This window comes from Mustela erminea, chromosome 13, assembly GCF_009829155.1.
Source record: "Mustela erminea isolate mMusErm1 chromosome 13, mMusErm1.Pri, whole genome shotgun sequence".
Taxonomy (NCBI): domain Eukaryota; kingdom Metazoa; phylum Chordata; class Mammalia; order Carnivora; family Mustelidae; genus Mustela; species Mustela erminea.
The window spans coordinates 75,575,000-75,593,373 of NC_045626.1; the positions used below are offsets into that span (position 1 = coordinate 75,575,000).

At 54.3% G+C, this 18,374-nt stretch overlaps 1 protein-coding gene across 5 annotated transcripts in view; it reads left to right on the forward strand.

The window, feature by feature from the left end:
- Positions 1-12,190, forward strand: part of CMKLR1 (chemerin chemokine-like receptor 1) — a 47,516-nt gene extending 35,326 nt beyond the window's left edge. For all 5 annotated transcript variants that reach the window (XM_032310050.1, XM_032310049.1, XM_032310053.1 and 2 more), the window contains 2 exons: positions 7,611-7,683; positions 8,227-12,190. In XM_032310050.1, the coding sequence (XP_032165941.1) occupies positions 8,230-9,324 (1,095 nt within the window). In that variant the 5' untranslated portion in view covers positions 7,611-7,683; positions 8,227-8,229 and the 3' untranslated portion in view covers positions 9,325-12,190. The remainder of the gene's footprint in view (positions 1-7,610; positions 7,684-8,226) is intronic.
- Positions 12,191-18,374: the final 6,184 nt, after the last annotated feature.

The following is an 18,374-nucleotide window of genomic DNA, read 5'->3' on the forward strand; positions in this document are numbered from 1 at the left end:
CAAAGACCAGAGAATTCCAGAATGTTCTAGGGAGGCCAGATGGTGAACGAGGACAGAGAGTGGGTTTGGCCGTGTGGCAGGCGGAGTTTGAAGCCCAGCATGACGCCTACCTGCCTGGAGCCACACACAATGCCTCATTTGACCTACCTTGCATACCTGAGTTATCTCTGTGACCTTGAGCACATTTCTCACCCTCTCTGGGCCTCGGTTTCTTTCTAATAGTGCCTAGAACAGTGCCTAGAATGTAGTGAGGGCTACATGCATGTTTCTTTAATAAAAATGAAGCCAATAACATCCTCCTGAGGTCTTGTGCTCTCTGTGGCAGGAAGAACCAGATGTGGATTTGAGCCCCCATCTGTCTGGCCAGGGGCTGGGATTGCCAAGGAAGTATGAGGCCTTAGGTGCCGTAGAGCCAGCTTAAATTGGACCAGGGCTTCCAGTGGCTCATCCAAGTTCATTCCCAGTCTGAGAGGAGGCTCCGGGGTTGGGGGGTACCCAAGGGCCCTGGGCAGGACCAAGGCTGCTTGCTTGGCCCTTGGCCGGCCGAGCGTGGCTTCATCGGGAATTCAGGGATGCAGGCATGGGCTGAGCACTGCCCAAGCATGAACGCTAGCCAAGGATTTGGGCTGTCTGTTTGCTCTGGGCTTTTCTGGACCTCAGGAGACAAGAGAGGGCTGACATAATGGACACCCCTGCATCCATCCTCATTCACGTCACCAGCCTCCGGAAGCCCCCGCACTTGACCTCTCTTCCTTCACGGGGCTCATTTCCTCTTAGCCTCATTTTCTATCCTTCTGCCTCCCACCGCTGCTCCCACAGGGCCATTGTAATCCGTTCAGTGTGTATCTTTTTATTTGGTAGTGTTTTTGCAAAACGTTCGTTACTGTTTTGTGTGCTTTGCCGCATTTGCATGTGTACTTTCAATGCACTTAAGAGCTATTATGGTTAGGTGGTTTTAAGATGCTCTGAATGCCACTGCTGTGTACACACTGGATAATCTGTTGCTTCTACCAGCTGCGTATCATTCACCAGTCCCGTCTCCCACAGTGGACATTCAGGGGCCTCCAGCTTCCAGCTATCAGGGGACGACTCTGTGTGCTGCACAGACCACCCCCAGCACTCAGGAACCTTGATGGTTTTTGTGCACGTGATCTCCCCATGGTCTCTTGCCCTCAGAGAAACCAATGCTGCCAACACCTTCACTCTTTGTTGGGAGGAGGGACCTCAGGGGCTGGGAGTGCCTGGGAATGCACATAGGCAGGGAAGAGGGATACAAATACCCAGCCTCCTGGACGGTGACCTCCATGGTTCCCGGAGCACAAGCAAGAGCCAAGGGCACCTTCTGCACCCTTGTCCAGCCTCCTCCCCTTCCGGATCCTATTTCTCCACTCCCTTACCGATTTTTCCTGGAACACATCCTTGATAAATCACTATTGCAGGGGTCGTCATTGGAGGTTTGCTTGTGGAGAGCCAAAGCTAAGGCATGACCCCTAACCCCCAAACACTACCCATGAGCGCCCCCAGTGCTTGGTGCCTCCTGGGGCTGGAAGGTGCACAGGGGTTCTTGGGTACCCATGGTGTGGCATGAGAACCCGTGCCCCTACCCTGCCAGCCTGCGGGGTAACCTTGCCAGCTTTGCATTTGTGCCACAGTCCAGCAGGCGCTAAGTGTTATCTGGCCGTGGTTCTCATTTGGATGTCTTTGAGCATGAATTTGTCATACGCCGGCATTTGGAGGTTTCCCTCTGGTAAATTACCTGTTCGTATCATTTGACCATTGTTCTGTTGGAATTGTTCTCTTTTTAGATTTGAAGGAAGGGGTTTTTGTACCTTGTAGACGGCAATCCCTTGGTGGGTTTGGAGATTATAAATCTCTTGGAGGCAGGCAGCCCTGGAGGTAGGGCCTCTGTGTGTGTGTGTGTGTGTGTGTAACCCACTGTAGGCAGGGGGCTTGGGCCCCAGCATGGGTGAGGCCATGGGACATAGAGCTGGGGATAAGACCCTGCCCATGCTCAGAGTGAGCCATCTGGAGGAACCACAAATAGCAATGCTAGGTTATAACACTAATGACAACACATAGGTGTTATGAATTGAATTGAATCCCCCCTACCACCAAATTCATATCTTGACGTTCACACCCCCAATCCCTCAGAATGTGACTATGTCTGGAGACAGGGCATCTAGAGAGGTGCTTAGGGTAAAACGAGCTCATGAGGGTGGGCCCTAATCCCTCTTGACTGGGGGCCTTATAAGAAGAGATCAGGATACAGACCCACACAGAGCGAAGACCATACAGGATACAGGGAGGAAGTGGCTGTGTATTAGCCAGGGAGAGGGACCCTCAGAGAAACCAATGCTGCCAACACCTTGATCCTGGACCTAGAGCCCCCAGAACTGTAAGAAAATCAACATCTGTGTTCTTTGAACTTCCCAGCCTGTGGTCCTTCATTACAGCTGCCCAAGGTGACTGCCCCAGGAGACGTGACACTCCAGGCTTCCAAAGTCTTGGGGGAGAAGGACACCTCCCCCCTTGCAGGACTGTTACCTGTGCCCACATTTCTAATGGGCTTGGCACCTGCCACACAGAAGTGTCCAGTCAATGATGATGCCACACGTGCCCCTTAAGTGCGTGCTCTGTGCCAGGCTCTGAGCTGGGGACTGGTGAAGAATGAGTGTCTGTTGTCTGGCAGGCCTTTTGGAGGTGTTAGGGGGCAGTGGGTAGGACATGGTCAGCATTGCAGGGAGATGCCTGTGAGCTGGAGGGACCAGTGGAGTCATAAGCGGGTACCAGTAGGAAATTCTAGCAGATGCTGACTCTGGCTGACCCCACCCCCACCCCACAAACACCGACATCAATGGCCTGAGGCTCTACCCAGGTGTGTACAGTGCTTCACAGACCTTACTTTGCCTCCCTGTGCCTCCGTGTCCCCATCTGTAAATGGGAATGCTCGTGTCCTGGCACCGGAGTGCTGTCGTGAGGGGTGAGTAATAGGTGCGTGAAGTGTGTGGTCCGCAGTCCAGCACACAGGAAATGATCTGATAGTTACAGGGATGAGCTTTCATGCCCCAGGCAGCGCCCAAGCACCCCAAAACACACCCTCATCTACTCAAGCCTCGCAGCAGCCTGGGGGTTGGTCATGGGATCTGCCCCGCTGCACTGGGATCGCGGTAGAGCCCCCGAGAGGACTCGGCCTCTGTCCAAGCTGCTGTAGCAGAATGCCAGAAACTATGCGGCTGAAGTCTCGAACCTTCCTGTTCACAGTTCTGGAGGCTGGGGGTGGTGGTGCAAGACCACACCTGAACAAGTTGCTTCTCTCAGGGGTCTCCGTTGCAGGACCTGCAAATAGGGATGATAAAAACGGCTTGCTCTGCTGCTTCTCAGGGCTGCTGGGAGGGCCAGCTGAGGACACAAAGGGAAAGAAAGCCATCCTTTCCTTCGTACACTTCCCGTAAGTCTCCAGGAGGGGATGCCAGGGAGGAGAGGGCATGGAGGCAGGACACTGTCTCGGTGGCCTGGGGAAGTCTGTCCCAGAGGCCTCAGAGCTGCCCAGCTCCAGGCCTCGTTCCAAATGGGTGTAAGGTCAGGGTCACAGGCCAAATCTGGGAGTGAGCCAGAGCGGCCCGTTTGCTCCGCGGGCTCTCTGGGGAGCTGAGGGTGGAAAGGGGCCAGGCTGGCCACAGGCTCACCTGCCTGCCTGGGCTGTGATGAACAATGTGCCCTGGGCCTCCACCAGATGTCCCGAGAACTGGGGAAGTGGCTTCCTTGACGGGCCAGGAAAAGGGGAGCAATGAGTAAGACACTCTAGGGCATGAGGAGGTGTGGGAACAGACATGGAAAGACGTGCTTCACCTTCTGGAAAGCCAAGTGGCTAAAAGCAGGGCTCAACGTCTGCTCATCCTGGGTGTGAATTGGCCACTATTTGACTGGGTGACAGTAGCCTCACTTCCTCGCCTTTACATGGGGGGGTGACAGCAGCACCACTCCCTGGGCTTCCTGGGGATGCATGAGCTAATGCAATGAAAGTACTTAGACAGTGCGTGGGCTATTGTATGCGCCCAGTCAATTCTTATTTATCACCAGGAACTAAAACCAATCGAAAGTATCAATAGACAGAGACCTAAGAAGCAACCAAAACCAGTGCAGACGCCTGAGGAGCAGCAAGGCCATCGTGGTTGCTGGCTTTGGCCTGTGAATGTGACCGTGAGCTTCCCTGTGGCCACATCAAACAGGGAAATGTGATGTTGTAGCACCTGAATTACTAAGAATGAGGAAACAGCCCCGTTCCTCAGGAGAAGCACTGCTGCTCTTTTGCTGAATTCTCCTGGGCATTTCTCACTAAGCAGCGGGCTTCCTAAAGGGGGCCCAAGAGAGGTGGTGGGTGGGTGTGGGTCCCGGACTGGGATACACATGGCGTCGCAGGCGTGACTGTCACACGCAGCCACGTGTAGGCACCGCGAAGGAAAGGCGACGGGAAACCCCGGCACGGTGGCTCGGAGAAGGCAGCTCCGTGGGAGGAGCGGGAATGTGACGAAGGTCTGAGCTCTCCGGGTTCAAAGTGAAGGCTTAAAGAGCGCCAAGGGTTGAGTGGAAGGACTGGGGACCCCTAATCCCTCAGGGAGGCAGGGGGAGCCCAAGACACTGCTCGCTGGGGTCCTTGGAGATCCAACTTCCCAGCTGTGTGGCCTTGGGCGAGTCGGCTCCCCTCTCTGAACCTCCATTTTTTTGCACCTGCCAGTTAGAGTTACCCCTTCGGGGCTGTCAGGGGCATTGCACGGAGCCTGGCAGAGCAGTGCTGGGCATATGCTGAGCGTTCCGATTAATGTTGGCTGTGTGTATACAGAGAAGACGCATTTGTAGTTATACACGCTTTTTTCAGGAGCTTCCTGATTGTTTGTTGAAGGAACATAAATAACTAGAACTTTATAGCTCTTTATCATTTACCGTTGGCCAAGGGTTCACTGCCGCTTCACCTGACCTTTCTGACAACATGAGGGAGACACTCTTTCCCCTATTTGAGAGACAAGAGATTAGAACTTAGAGAAGCAAAATCCTTGCCTGTGTCACCCTTGATCTGCCCTTAAACCCAGAAGTGGGGAGGTAAGCGGGCAGGACGTGAGGGTCCTATGGCCTTTCCAGCCCCTCCTCCCTTCCCAGGCAAAGTGCGTTTTAGGAGGGCCTTAAGAGTAGAATCTTGGGACCAGAACAGCATAGTGCTTGCCCTGTTCTAAGAGCTTCACAGGTGACATTCAAGCCTCACAGCCATCCCACGAGTTAGAGGCTGTGGGGATCACACCCATTTTATAGATAAGACAACTGAGGTGCTGAGAAGCTAAATGACTTGCCCGTGGTCACAGGAGGTTCATGTAGACCCAGGATTTGGGAGCTGGCAGCCTGGTTGGGCCGCGGAGTCTGTGTCCTTGACCCCCTGCTCTACGGCCTGGGCTGGCGCAGAAACAGGCTCAGGGTGGGAGGGATGTGTGTTGGGACAGGCCGAGGGCAGGCGTGTGATGAAATACTCTCCCGGGGAGGGCTGCGGGGCTCAGGGGGAGAGCACAAGCCAACTGGGGACACTGACTCCCTCGATTCCTAGTCGGCTGAGTGGTGGATGGACAGACATGCCTAGAGGATGTCATTGTCACCCCGTGCCACCTCAGCCTGCCCACCCCCATCCCTGCTTACCGATGAAAAGACGTAGCCTCTGACCCCGAGCTGCTCCCAGCCCAGCTGGAGAGCCAGACATGAGCCAGACATGACGTTATCTGTGTCCAGAGCCTGTCTATAGTCGCTTGGAAAGTGCTGGATCCCCACTCCTCTTTGCCTTCCTCTTGCGTGCACCCCCGCCCCCCCAGCCCCACAGCCAAGGAGGGAGGCATGCTAGGGGCAGGGAGAAGAAGTATAGGATGGATGCGCAGGCTGGGGGACGCCCCCTCCAGGCTTCTTCGGGCTTCCTGGCCTTGCTCCGGCCCCAGCACACATCTGTCCTGTGCCTTGTCACTGACCGTGAGCCCCTACGGGAAGGGACCCAAGGAAGGCACTTCCACGTCCCTGGGGCCTGCACAAGCTGGCATAGGGAAGGAGGACATGGTCATTTCGTCCTCAAGGCCACTCTCGGTGACTGTCATCAGACCATGATTTTGGGGGCAGCATGTAGTGACGGTGAGAGCCCTCGTTCTGCAGACCTGATCTTGAACACCAGTCACATTTTGCCCCAGTTACAGGGGTGGGACGCACTGTTCCCATCTCCTCTCTGCATTCCGGGGGTCACAGGAAGCCCCGGGGGTGCCCTCACTGGGCATGTCTGGGCTCTTCTCCCAGCCTGCGGAGTAAGCTGATACCCAAGTGGGGTGACACTTGAATTCTGAGTCCCTTGAGCCTATGATGCTCAAGGGGATTGTCCAAGTGGCTTTTATTTAATAAAAACAAAAGATGACTTTTCTGCCATAAAATAGAACCTCAAGCCCATTAAGGACCAACAGTGCATTTCCGCGGTGGAAGGCTGGAGTTATTTATAATGAAGCATTGTTTGGCAGTTGTGCGAGCTGAGCCTCTGGTTTGGAGCCCACGTGTCGGGATGGGAAGAGCTTGAGTGGTGGAAGGTGTTTGGGTGTCCGGCTATCAGAGCCCCATATTCCAAGCCCAGCCTGGAATTCAGCAGTTCCCCAGAATCACTAATATTTTTTGAGGGTTTATGATGTGCCAGCACCGAGCTGATGTGCCCTATTCCCGGTGCCTACAATTTTTACATCCGTCCTGCGAAGGAGCACGTGTTCCCATTTCATGGATGAGGAAACAAAGGCTCCGAGAGAGGTCACATAGCCAAAGCCACATGGCTGGCAGGTGGTTGAGGCTGGGTTTGAACCATGCCCGTGGGCGCACCTCCAAGAGCTCCCAAGTTTGCCAGCTCCCCAGAATCTCAGGGTGTTCCGCCTTCGAGTGGGAAAATCCCCAGCAAAGTTTTTCTGGGAATTGGCCCATGTGCCACTTAAGTTGCCTGGCGCATGGTAGGTGCTCAGTGAGTGGATTCGTGGCCATGTCCTTCCCAGACAGTGGCGACACGGGTCTGTGTGTGGTCCATGGCCCCACAGAGCTCAGGGTATGCCCGGAGGAAGGATGCTTCTCTCTCTGGGCCTCAGTTTCCCCAGATCTGAAACAAGAATCCCCATGCCTGCCTCTGAGAGGCCCTGGGAAGACAAAATGGGAATTATTCCTTGGCACGGAGTGGGTGTTCAGGACCATTTCTCCTCTGTCTTCCGGGTAAGTGGAATGGTGTTTTCTGGGGCTGTCCTGGCAGCAGACTTGTATGGAGCCATCTGCACACTCTCGCCCGTGCCTTCCCCTGCACCCGCCCCCAACTCAGGCCCTCCTCTGTGGATGTGCTGGGTGGGGCGGGGATGAGGTTGGGATGAAGGGTTCGGCACTTCATCTGGTTTCGAGGGGCTCAGCCACTCCCCAGCCTCTACCCTTGGGCATCACTTGGCCTTTCTGAGCCTCTGCTTCCTCCTCTGTGCACTGGGAGTGGTGACGATAGAGCCTGTCTCTGGCTCTGAGTCCACCCAGGCCCCCACTCCAGACCTGGCTCCAACGCCTGCCTCTCTGTCCTTTTCCTGCAGGTGTTTCTAGCTGTGCCCAGGGACTGACTGGCTGAGGACCCCATCGGAGAGCCTTGGATACCCTAACTGAACGGTGAGGGGCTTTTGTGTTTGCAACTAGCATCTCCAAAGGCCACACTGGTGGGGGACCCGTGACAAGGGGGGAGCACTTGGAGAATGCCAGCCAGCCGTCTCCTGGGTTTGGGAAACATGGAGGGACCCGAGCTCCCAGCACTGCACTCCCCTCCTTCATTACGCTGAGCATCATCACCATTTTACCGTGAGTTGAGGAATCTGATGAATGATTGTCTCTCTCACTAGACTGTAAGCAAAGGGGAGGGTCCCGGAGAGGCAGCAAAACAGGGTGGTCAAGAGGCTTGACTCTGAAGCTGGGTGGGGCTCCCGGCTGTGCCTCGTCTCCGCTGTATAACCTCAGGCAAGGGACTTAGGCTCTCTCTACCTCAGCTTCCCTGTCTGTAAAATGGGGTTTGTAGTTAAGTAAGCCCTTAAGCCATCAAGATGCCAAACTGGCCTGGCCCAGAGTCAGGCAGATCCCGGTCGGCCTTGCTGGTGTTGGCCAAGCCCTTGGAGTCAGTCGCCATCACGCTTCCCCACTGACCCCTGTCTCCCCTCGCAGAGAATGGGGGATGAGGATTACAACACTTCCCTTGCCTATGATGACTACCCGGACGATTTTGACCCCATCATGGTCCTGGAGGAATCTTCTCCCCTGGAAGGCACGACAGCCAGGATCTTCCTGGTGGTGATCTACAGCATCATCTGCTTCCTCGGGATCCTGGGCAATGGGCTGGTGATCATCATCGCCACCTTCAAGATGAAGAAGACGGTGAACACGGTCTGGTTCCTCAACCTGGCCGTGGCGGACTTCCTGTTCAACGTCTTCCTCCCGATCCACATAGCCTACGCGGCCCTGGACTACCACTGGGTCTTTGGGACGGCCATGTGCAAGATCAGCAACTTCCTCCTCATCCACAACATGTACACCAGCGTCTTCCTGCTGACCGTCATCAGCTTTGACCGCTGTGTCTCCGTGCTCCTCCCCGTCTGGTCCCAGAACCACCGCAGCGTGCGGCTGGCCTACGTAGCCTGCATGGTCATCTGGGTCCTGGCTTTCTTCCTGAGCTCTCCCTCCCTGTTCTTCCGGGACACGGCCCACGTGCACGGGAAGATAACCTGCTTTAACAACTTCAGCCAGTCGGCGGCCGGCTCTGCCCCGTGGCCCACTCACTCCCGCCTGGACCCCGTGGGCTTCGGCCGGCACACAGTGGTGACCGTCACCCGCTTCCTCTGTGGCTTCCTGGTCCCCGTGCTTGTCATCACGGCCTGCTACTTCACCATCGTCTGCAAGCTGCGGCGCAACCGGCTGGCCAAGACCAAGAAGCCCTTCAAGATCATTGTGACCATTGTTACCACCTTCTTCCTCTGCTGGTGCCCCTACCACACCCTCCATCTGCTGGAGCTCCACCACACCGCTGTGCCCGGCTCCGTCTTTAGCCTGGGTCTGCCCCTGGCCACTGCCATTGCCATTGCCAATAGCTGCATGAATCCCATCCTGTATGTCTTCATGGGCCAGGACTTCAAGAAGTTCAAGGTGGCCTTCTTCTCCCGCCTGGTCAATGCTCTGAGCGAGGACACAGGCCACTCCTCCTACCCCAGCCACAGAAGTTTTACCAAGATGTCGTCGATGAACGAGAGGGAGACCAGCATGCTTTGAGGCCCATCTGGGAACCCCGATGGACAGACACTCCGGCCTTGGAGGCCGCAAACTCTGCCTTCTCGAGACCACGGCAGAAACCTCCCCAGGACACACCAACGCCCCCTGTAGTCTGCACGGGGCTGACTGGCATTTTGAGCTGGGAGTCCAGGGCTTGGAACTCCTTTGTTCGAGTGGCCTGATGGACTGGGCAAGCCATGTCCTCTCAACTTTGGACTCTTTCCATGAGGATCTGGGGTCTGGGGGAGGCAGGGATGGAGAAGAGCTCAGGCCCTCAAAGGAGGCCAACTGAAGATACTCACCCTTGAACTTTCCAGGGTGATGGTGCTTTGCGGGGCCATAGCTGTTTGGGAGACGTGGTGCCAGCCCCTTACCCCAGGCCCTGCTCGCACCTTGCCTTTGTTTCCTGGGGGCCGGGTCATGGCGGGCAGCCATCACCCGCAGTTTCCACCCCATCCTGGGGGCTGCCCTTCCTTCCCTGGTCCACCGACTCTGGCTGCCGGTGCTCAGAATAAAGCACGCCAGGGCGGGAGGCCAGGGAAGGAGGGCCTGTCCTTCTCCTTAGCTTCCTCCGAGCCTTGCCCAAGTCAGCTTCAGGAAACAAGCTGGGGGCGTCCTGCAGGTTGAAGAGCGGGTCCAAGGTCTTGGTCACAGAACTCAGCAGAGCCTGCAGCCTGGGCCCTTGTCCTGTGCTGCTGAGAGGCAGGCGGTGGGGCCTGCCCAGGAGTAGCTCTGTTGCCGTTTCTCAATGAGGCCTGACACCTTCCCGTGCTACAGTGTCATTATCCCACTTACAAGTGACAAAGCAGACGTCCTGTTTGGGGGTGGGGGTGGGGAGTAACTCACAGGGACACACAGCTAGCCGGAAGCCAAGTTAAGAGGTGAAGCCAGCTCTGTCTGGCTCCGGAACCTCTGTTTTTTTGTTTGTTTGTTTTTTTGTTTTTTTTTTAATGGAGGGTGTATCTATTGAGAATATTCTAGACTCTCATGATAGCCTACATTTACTTAGCGCCCCCTATGCTAAACACTGTCCATGTGTTATCTCCTTTACTCCCCTCCGCCCCGGCAGGCCTGAGTTAGGTACAGTTATTACTTCCCTTTTACATATGATGGATAGCTGCAGCTCAGAGAGGTTAAGTAACTTGCCTAAGGGCGTCCAGTGGGTCTCTGCCAGAACCTGGATTTGAAAACAGGTCTTTCTGGCTCAGAGAAGGCTGCAGAATCAGGGTGTGGAGAGAGGCTTGGGGTTTTGACCATAAATATCTATTACTCGGCAGATTCATATAAACCTCTTAATAGCGCATAACCCAGGCTTGCAAAAAGTTTTTCAAAATGACCCAACATGGCAAAGAAAGTACACTTCGCCTCCAGTCCCCTGACACCCACCCACACGGGCCCACTGTGGTTCCCATGTGCTGCACCACCGGCGACCTCCAGGGAAGGCGGGGTGGGGAGAGAAGCTAGGCTGGAGGCGGTCTCTGGTGGGCCTGAGGCCCTCCGGCCTCCGAGTGTCCACATTCTCTTGTCTTCCACGTGCCGCCGTTGTGAAGCCAATTCCCTGACAAGATGCGGTGAACACATGTAATGTCTACACAGCGCTGGGCAAGTTCCCGAGGCCACGGGCTTTTGAAAGGGGTTTGGAAATCACACCTCATTAAAAGAGGGACTGTTCCTTCCCTCCTTGGGCCATTGTGCTTATGAGGAGGCAGCTTGGAACTGACCCCAAGTCAGGGCATCCAGTGGCTTCAAGAAATCTAAACTCGGGCCGTCTGGGAGCAAAAAAAAGGAGCTTGAAGTCGTGCCCAGTGCCTTTTGTCACCTCCCACCACCGCAGCACAGGTGAAGGAGCTAAGGCACGGGACAGCGTGGGATGTCTGGCCCCAGAGGGACAGTCCTCAGCCACTCAGCCTCTGACCCCCAGGTGCTACTTGCTCAGGCCAGGGCCCTCGCTCCTCCTGGGCTGCATGCCGGCCGGGCCGGGCCAGGGAGCCAGGAAATCATTTTGTCGTTGGAAAAGCTGATGAGCAGGAGTAAAACTCAAACCAGCTGTTTCCTCCTTAAGGTCAGGCCTCTTTCTGGCTGCCCCACCAGGAGTTTCTCATTAAATACTGAAATGCAACCGTGACCTCCTCCTGCATCTTGTCCCTGCAGCTTCTTCAGAGTGTCTCCCAGGGGACATATACAAAGGTCCTGTGGTTCACAAAGAGTGTGCCCTTGCACTACTCCACAGGCGGCCAATGTGCTTTGTGCCTGAGAGGGTCTGCCCCCATTGGGGCCAGGAACCAGTCAATGGGGGCACCCGTGCTGCTTCCTGGGTGGGGCGGGTGGGTGGAGGGCGGACGGGGAAGTGGGCACAGGGACAAGAAGTGAAGGTGGGGTTTGACAGGAAGAGGGGAGGGACGCACAGAGGAAATGCAAAATAGAGACCAAGCAAAGGGGTCTGGCATTCATTAAACAAGTCATAAGACTTGTCAGGCTCCGGATCTCATCAGACCCTCCAAAGGAGAAGAGGACCATCGGAGCCACATGGGTGACGCAGAACGAGAGGTTTGGCTTGCGGGCCCCACCTGCTCAGGGGAGCTCCCAGCTTCTTCAGCCTGTGGGAGTAAGGAGGGCGGCAGGAGGCAGAAGGGGGACCAGAGGGAGGGGCTCAAGAGGGGACAGTGACCCAGATGTGGCACTGGCTGAGGAATGAGGAAGGAATGGCTTAAGCCTGTCCCCAGAGTCAACTCGAGAGGGTTAAGGGGCCAGGCTGGGCAGGAGAGGATAGAGCCCAACAGTGAGTGCCACAAGGGGCATTCCCATTTTACAGATGAGGGAGCTGAGAGCTGTTCTTTGGTGCAAATGGAGCTGGTATTTGCTTGGATGGAAGGGATCTGTGATTCCCCAGCCTTTCCCTCTCCCATTCCTCCCTAGCATGTGGTGCCATGGTGGAGATGGGCGCCCCGGGCCTGTGGTTGCCAAGCCCTGGACTCGGAAAATTGCTGCTAGGGGTGGTATTCAGGACCAGGAGTATCCAGGAAGCCATTTGCCCAACCAAGAAATAATTCAGGAGGGTGGGGGTTGCTTGCTTTCTCCCTTTGAGGACATAGTTGCTTTTGAATAAAGAAACGAGAGGTGAGAGCGGGGCCATGCTGGACGTTCCTGCCCACCCCCAAACCCTCTTGCCTTCCTCCTCCACCTCACAGAGCAGCAGGCGAGGCTCAGAGAAGTGCAGCACGCTGCCCAAAGTCACACAGCAGTGTTGTGAAATGGCAGCAGGAGGAAGCCAGAAGTTTCCTACCATTCCCCAAATTTAGGACTTCAAAGAAACTGTGTTTTGAAAAGCATTCCCTCCACTTTACTTCAATTTCTTGGCAACCAAGGACCGTAGATTGTTAGTAATGACTCAAGATAACCCCACCCAGCCATTCCAACATCCGTCTACCCACCCAGCCACCCAGCCACCCATCCATTTACACAACCCATTCATCCGTTCCATAAAAATCTGTTTAATACCTTCTCTTTGCCAGGCCCTGTGGTAGGCACCAGGAATGCGAGGGTGACCAGGGCATTCACAGTCCCTGTCCTCAAGAGCTCATTCATTGATCAGTGGGAGAGATAGCCAATAATTTTTTAAAAACCACACCCTTGATGGAAAACAACCACGCTAAGCGCTACACACCTATTAGAGAGAGATCTGACCCTGTCCAGAGGAGAGGGAAGCCTTGGGGAAGAGACACTTGAGATGTGTGGGATGGGTAGGTGCTGATTCGGTGGCAGAGGGGCGGGGGCTGGAGAAGGTGCTCCAGGTGGCAGGAACAGAGCGGGAGGGGAGAGTGATGGCAAGGGACGGAAGGGGGTGGGCGATGCAGCAGAGGGAGGAGAATGAGCCCAGAGCAGACAGGACGGAGAGGACGGCAGGGGAGGCCACGGGCAGGGCGGGACGTGCTCAGATCTGCCTCTTGCAATGATGCCGGGGGCTGCTCTGGGCGGGGCAGGATGTGGAAGGACAGGAGGGGAAGTCGGGAGGCTGCCGCAGCCCCCAGCTGAGGGTGATGGGTGCAGAGGTAGAGCTCAAAGAAGGGGACTATTCTAGAGATACTTAAAATCTACCCAAGCTTTCTCAGGGGAGCGGTTAGCGGGAAGCCAACGCAGGGCCCATTTCAGCGGCACAGAGGCCTCCGTGTGTTCCTTTATTGATGGAAATTAATTGTAAATATTATTCAAATTTACCTCCCAATGCACAATTACATTTCTCAGGGGAGCCCTCTGAGCACATAATAAAGCCCTATAAATAATACATATATTAACCTAAGAGGAACGGAGGCACATTAATGCTGTACTTGCGGGTGGCGGCTGGGGGAGTTTATGCAGACAAGACGCTAAGTGCTTAGACCGAGGATTTAACTTGGGAGACCACCCGAGCTCTGTCCCGGGGAGCTTCTGGAAGTCTCCCCCCATCCCTAGAGGGCAGCTAGCTGTTGCTCTAGAGGCCCAGTCAATGGCCAGGTGGTCACGGGTGGAGAAAGCACAGGTGTATAGGACCCTTACCTTGTTCCTGAAGCCCCAAGAAAGCATTTCCCATAGTCATAATAGTTGGTCCTATTAACTGAGCATGCACAGGGTTTGGGTCTCCTCCAAGTGCTTTGGTTTCATTATCTCTTTGGATCCTTACAACAACCTTTATGGCAGCAGCCATTCCTCTTCCCACTTCCCCATGAGGAAATGAAGGCTCAGAGAGGTGCAGTGTCTTGCCCAGCATCACACAGCTAGTAAGTGACAGCTAGAGTTTCCAGCTCAAGTGTTTAGCTTGAAAGCAACTTGCGAGCACAAACTGTCCTCTAACGAGACTCCTTCCTAGAGAGAGGAAGGCAAGCGTACGCTCTCTGTCCAGTGTCAGATTTTGAGGAGATGGGAACGGGGGTTGGGGGGTTGCTTTTTCCTCTCGGTGGAAGGAAATGGTGTCTGGGTGGGCTCGTCATTCCTTCACAGCCCTAGGAATCTACAGATTCCATTTACAGATGGTGAAACTGAGGCTCTTTGCAGATCAGAGGCGAGCCTCCCACCTCCCTGACTGCTGGGACCTGAGATCCATGCAGGAAAACGCCCACATGAGCCACTTTTCCGAGCACCACTGCTCTAGAGACCCGAGCATTCACTGAGCCGCTAGTTTGTTGGTAAGGGCTTTGGTGCTGAGCTGCCATGAAGGACCCCTGCCCAGGATCTTGGGGGGCGGGGTGTCACTGGGGCATTTCCAGCAGAATCCTATAAAGGGAAAGCAGGAGACCTTGGAAACCCTGGTATAGGGCAGAGACCGGCCGTGTTTGGGGCGTAGACATTATCCCTCACGTCTGTCCTGCATATGGGTGACGATGCTCTCTATCCGGATCTTGGTGCACTTACAGGGCTATCTTCGTCCATCCAACCTCATTTGTCTATACATACGTGATCACTGCACTTTACTGTAGTAAGTTAGGCCTCAAGGAAAGTATTTGGAAAAATAAATTTTAAAATAAAATGTAACATTTATGAACTTATTCACGGGGCCCGCAGGAGTGACACGCCGCTTCCTTTGGCACTCTGGACAGAATCAGATTCAAGAGAGCAAGTCGGAGGGAGGTAGTCTCAGCAGGGTCCATCCAGGGAGGCAGCATCTTGGGAAGGACTGAGCTCTCCCAGGGGTCACCCCAGCCCTTTCCCCATAGCTTTGGATGGCTATGACACAGTGTTGTGTGGGCTCAGGCTTGAATCCCAGCTCCACCATTGATGTGTGCTATGGTTAAGGCCCTATGACTTGGCCAAGCAGTTCAACCTCTCCAAAGCTTCAATGTTCTCATCTGGAAAATGGGTTTAAGAATCTGCAGCTCACAGGGTTGCCACGAAGATTCAAGGAGATGTCGCAGGTACGCACTTAGCAGGTACCGGGCTCACACACACCACCCACTTTCATCTGGAAGTACGTCAGCCTCCTTCCTGGGCTCTGGCCTTCCAGCCTTGGTCCCCCAACAACCCACCCTCCATGAAGCAACCGGAATAAGCTCCCATCACAGAGCACAGCAATCCAAACCCCTTACAGGGGCTTACAAAACCCTAGAGGATCGGCACTGCCTCTCCTTCTTCAGCTCATGCAGTTCCCCATCCAGGCGTCCCTCCCTCCCCAGACCACTGATGGCATAACCAGGTCCCCCTCCTCTTTCCGAGCAAGCGCCCCTTCTGAGTGAGGCCCTTCTGGACCCCTCCCTGCAGGTAAAGCAACCCCATCCCTATTCACAGTCTATCAGATCCCCTGTTTTCCATCCCTGACACTACTTCCTGCCATCTGGAAGAAGTTTATGTATTTGTGTTTAGTCGCTTTCTGTCTGTCCCTCTGCTGGATGGAGAGCTCCATCCGTGTGGCAGAGCCCTTGTCTGTCTGGGGCATCTCTGTGTCCCTGGCACCCAGAGCGGTCCTTAGCCCAGGAAACGCGCTCATGATCCTTGGTTGTACAAATGAAGAAATAACCATAAGCTGATGTTCCTTTGATCAAATCATCGCCATCATTGAGTTTCAGGACGATTGCTATTACAATACACTGTTTCCAAAGTGTTTTCACATTTTTTCCTATCCCGAAGAAACTTGCAGGAGGGCACTATTGCCCATTTCACAGATATGGATACTGAGCTCCCCCGTCCCCCCAACTCCTGGCCAGGCTCACTTGGTTCAGAAGTGGAAAAGCCAGCAAGGAGTTCTTGTCAGGGTACCAGCAGGAGCTCTTCCAAACCAAGGAGGTTTCCATTCAGTGCTTTTATCTCCCCTGGCCTTTTCCTTTTCCCTTTGTCTGATTAATTGCAGCCTGAAAATAAAGGAACCAGATGCCTCCCCTCCCACCCACAACACCCCCGCCCCTTGCATTGTTTTGTAGTTCTTTTCCGGACCAAGACTCTGTTAAGGATTTGGCTGGTACGACCACGACCACAAACTTCCTGTGTTTATCCTTCCACTTAGAAATCATGGATTAAGCAATCAACTGGGTACCAGGTCTGTGATGGGCACTGGCCGGTGCTATGGCAAAAAGTCCAGCTAGACATCTGATGCCTGAGGACCCATGGAGCCCAGAGGAGAACCTCAGAATTTTCTTTTTCCCTGTTTTCCACCATGCAGCTGTCTGACACCCATGCAGCAAATCTGGACTACTGAATGAGTTTCTGGTTGGCTCCCAGACGCTGGAGCTGTGAGGCAGGGACACACACACGGGGAGGTGGGGAAAGGGGGCTCTCAGCCATGGCTGGTGGGTGGTAATAGCTGCCAAGCCCCTGGTCGACGGCAGGCAGTTTACTATGATGCTCAGGCCACGGCCAAGACCCTAGTGCTTGACTGGGAAGCCTTACTCCTGATGGCATTTCAGGCACCATGACAAACAGCCAGAGCCAACGCCATATCCATCATTTCGCCTCATCCTCATTAAAAACCAGCTGGGGGGACACCTGGGTGGCTCAGTGGGTTAAGTCGATGCCTTTGGCCCAGGTCATGATCCTGGGGTCATGGGATCAAGTCCCACATTGGGCTCTCTGCTCGGCAGGGAACCTGCTTCTCACTCTGCCTCTGCCTGCCTCTTTGCCTGCTTGTGTATACTCGCTCTCTCTGTCTCTCTCTCTGGCAAATGGATAAAAATCTTTAAAAAAAAAAAAACAGCTGGGAAAAACCTCCTTCACATTGAACACGAAGACGCTGAAGTCCAAAGGGGTCAGGGATGTTTCCCAGAACCCCACTGACAGCCACCCGTTGATTTCTGTCTTGAGCACCAACTATGTGCCAGGGACCATGCTGGGTTCTGGGGATACCTCAGCAGCCACCGCCCTAACATTCTTGAATCTTACGACATGTTTGTATGTTCAAGAGCTGGGATTTGAACCCATGCCTGGAGAGCTTTGTTGCTTCTTCTCCTCCCCCAGGTACACTGCTTCTTGAGTTACAGAACCCAGGTACAGAGGAATCAGTACCGAATGGAGAGAAAGGCTTTCTGTTGTCATGCCTCAAACCTCTCAGGAGTTAGAGAAATAACATCTTGGCTGGGAACTGAGATCGATTCTGAGAACCGGGAAGCAGCTGTCAGCCACTGCTCTCCCCTCCCTGACTCCTCAAAATAGGGCAGTGATTGATTCCCCCAGCTCTTTTCCCCCTCCAAAAGCGGTAGATGGCACCGCTTAACCCAAAAGAACGGCACGCTCGAGCTGGAATTGCAGGAACTGTGGCCGACCAACAGAACATGAAATTAGGAATGGGGTGGGTTCCCTGGTCCCCTCCCAGACTCACTATGGGATCAACAGGGTTTTTATCTGAAATGTCACCTTTTCTAGATCCCGGATTGTAAGCCTCATCCTGATCCCCTGGCCGCAGCACCGTCAAGGATGTGCTAGATCAATGGAAGTGGCTTGTTCAATCTTAACATGTCAGATGGCGGGGTCCTTAGGGTCAGTCGAGTCAAACCCCTGCCCAGGGGAGGGAGGTTAGTCCCACAATCCATGGGAGGTGACCCAGGAAGGAACCCAGAGTCCCCATGCCCAGCAATTTTGTTCCCTGCTCTTGTACGTGATCATTTGTGCCCTTCGACGGCTTGGGCTTTTGTCACATTCTGGTTCAGACACATCAATCCATGTAAACTTGAGAAGCAGAGAAACAGACAGTGTATCTTCCAAGACTGGGAATATAAATAACACAAATAAAAGTCCTAATAATCCATGCTGTTTGGCATTCATCTCCCCAGCAACTGTGTGAAATAAACCAAGTGAAGGACAAAAGAAATAAGATTATAGCAATTAGGGTGCATTTGGCCGCAAGTAACAAAACCACAACTCAAAACGTCTGATGCAGTAAGGAAAGCGCATTCCTTCAGGTAATGGGAACACCTGTAGGTTCGGAATTCAGCAGCTGGTGATGACATCAAGGGCACAGAGCGTTCCCTTCTCTCTGCTCTGTCATCTTCTGAGATTAGGATTTGTCCCCAGAATGGCATCTTTCCTGGTTATAAGACAGATTCTACCTATGTGACATCACGCAGAAGGGAGAGAAGGTTTCAGAAAGTTGCAAG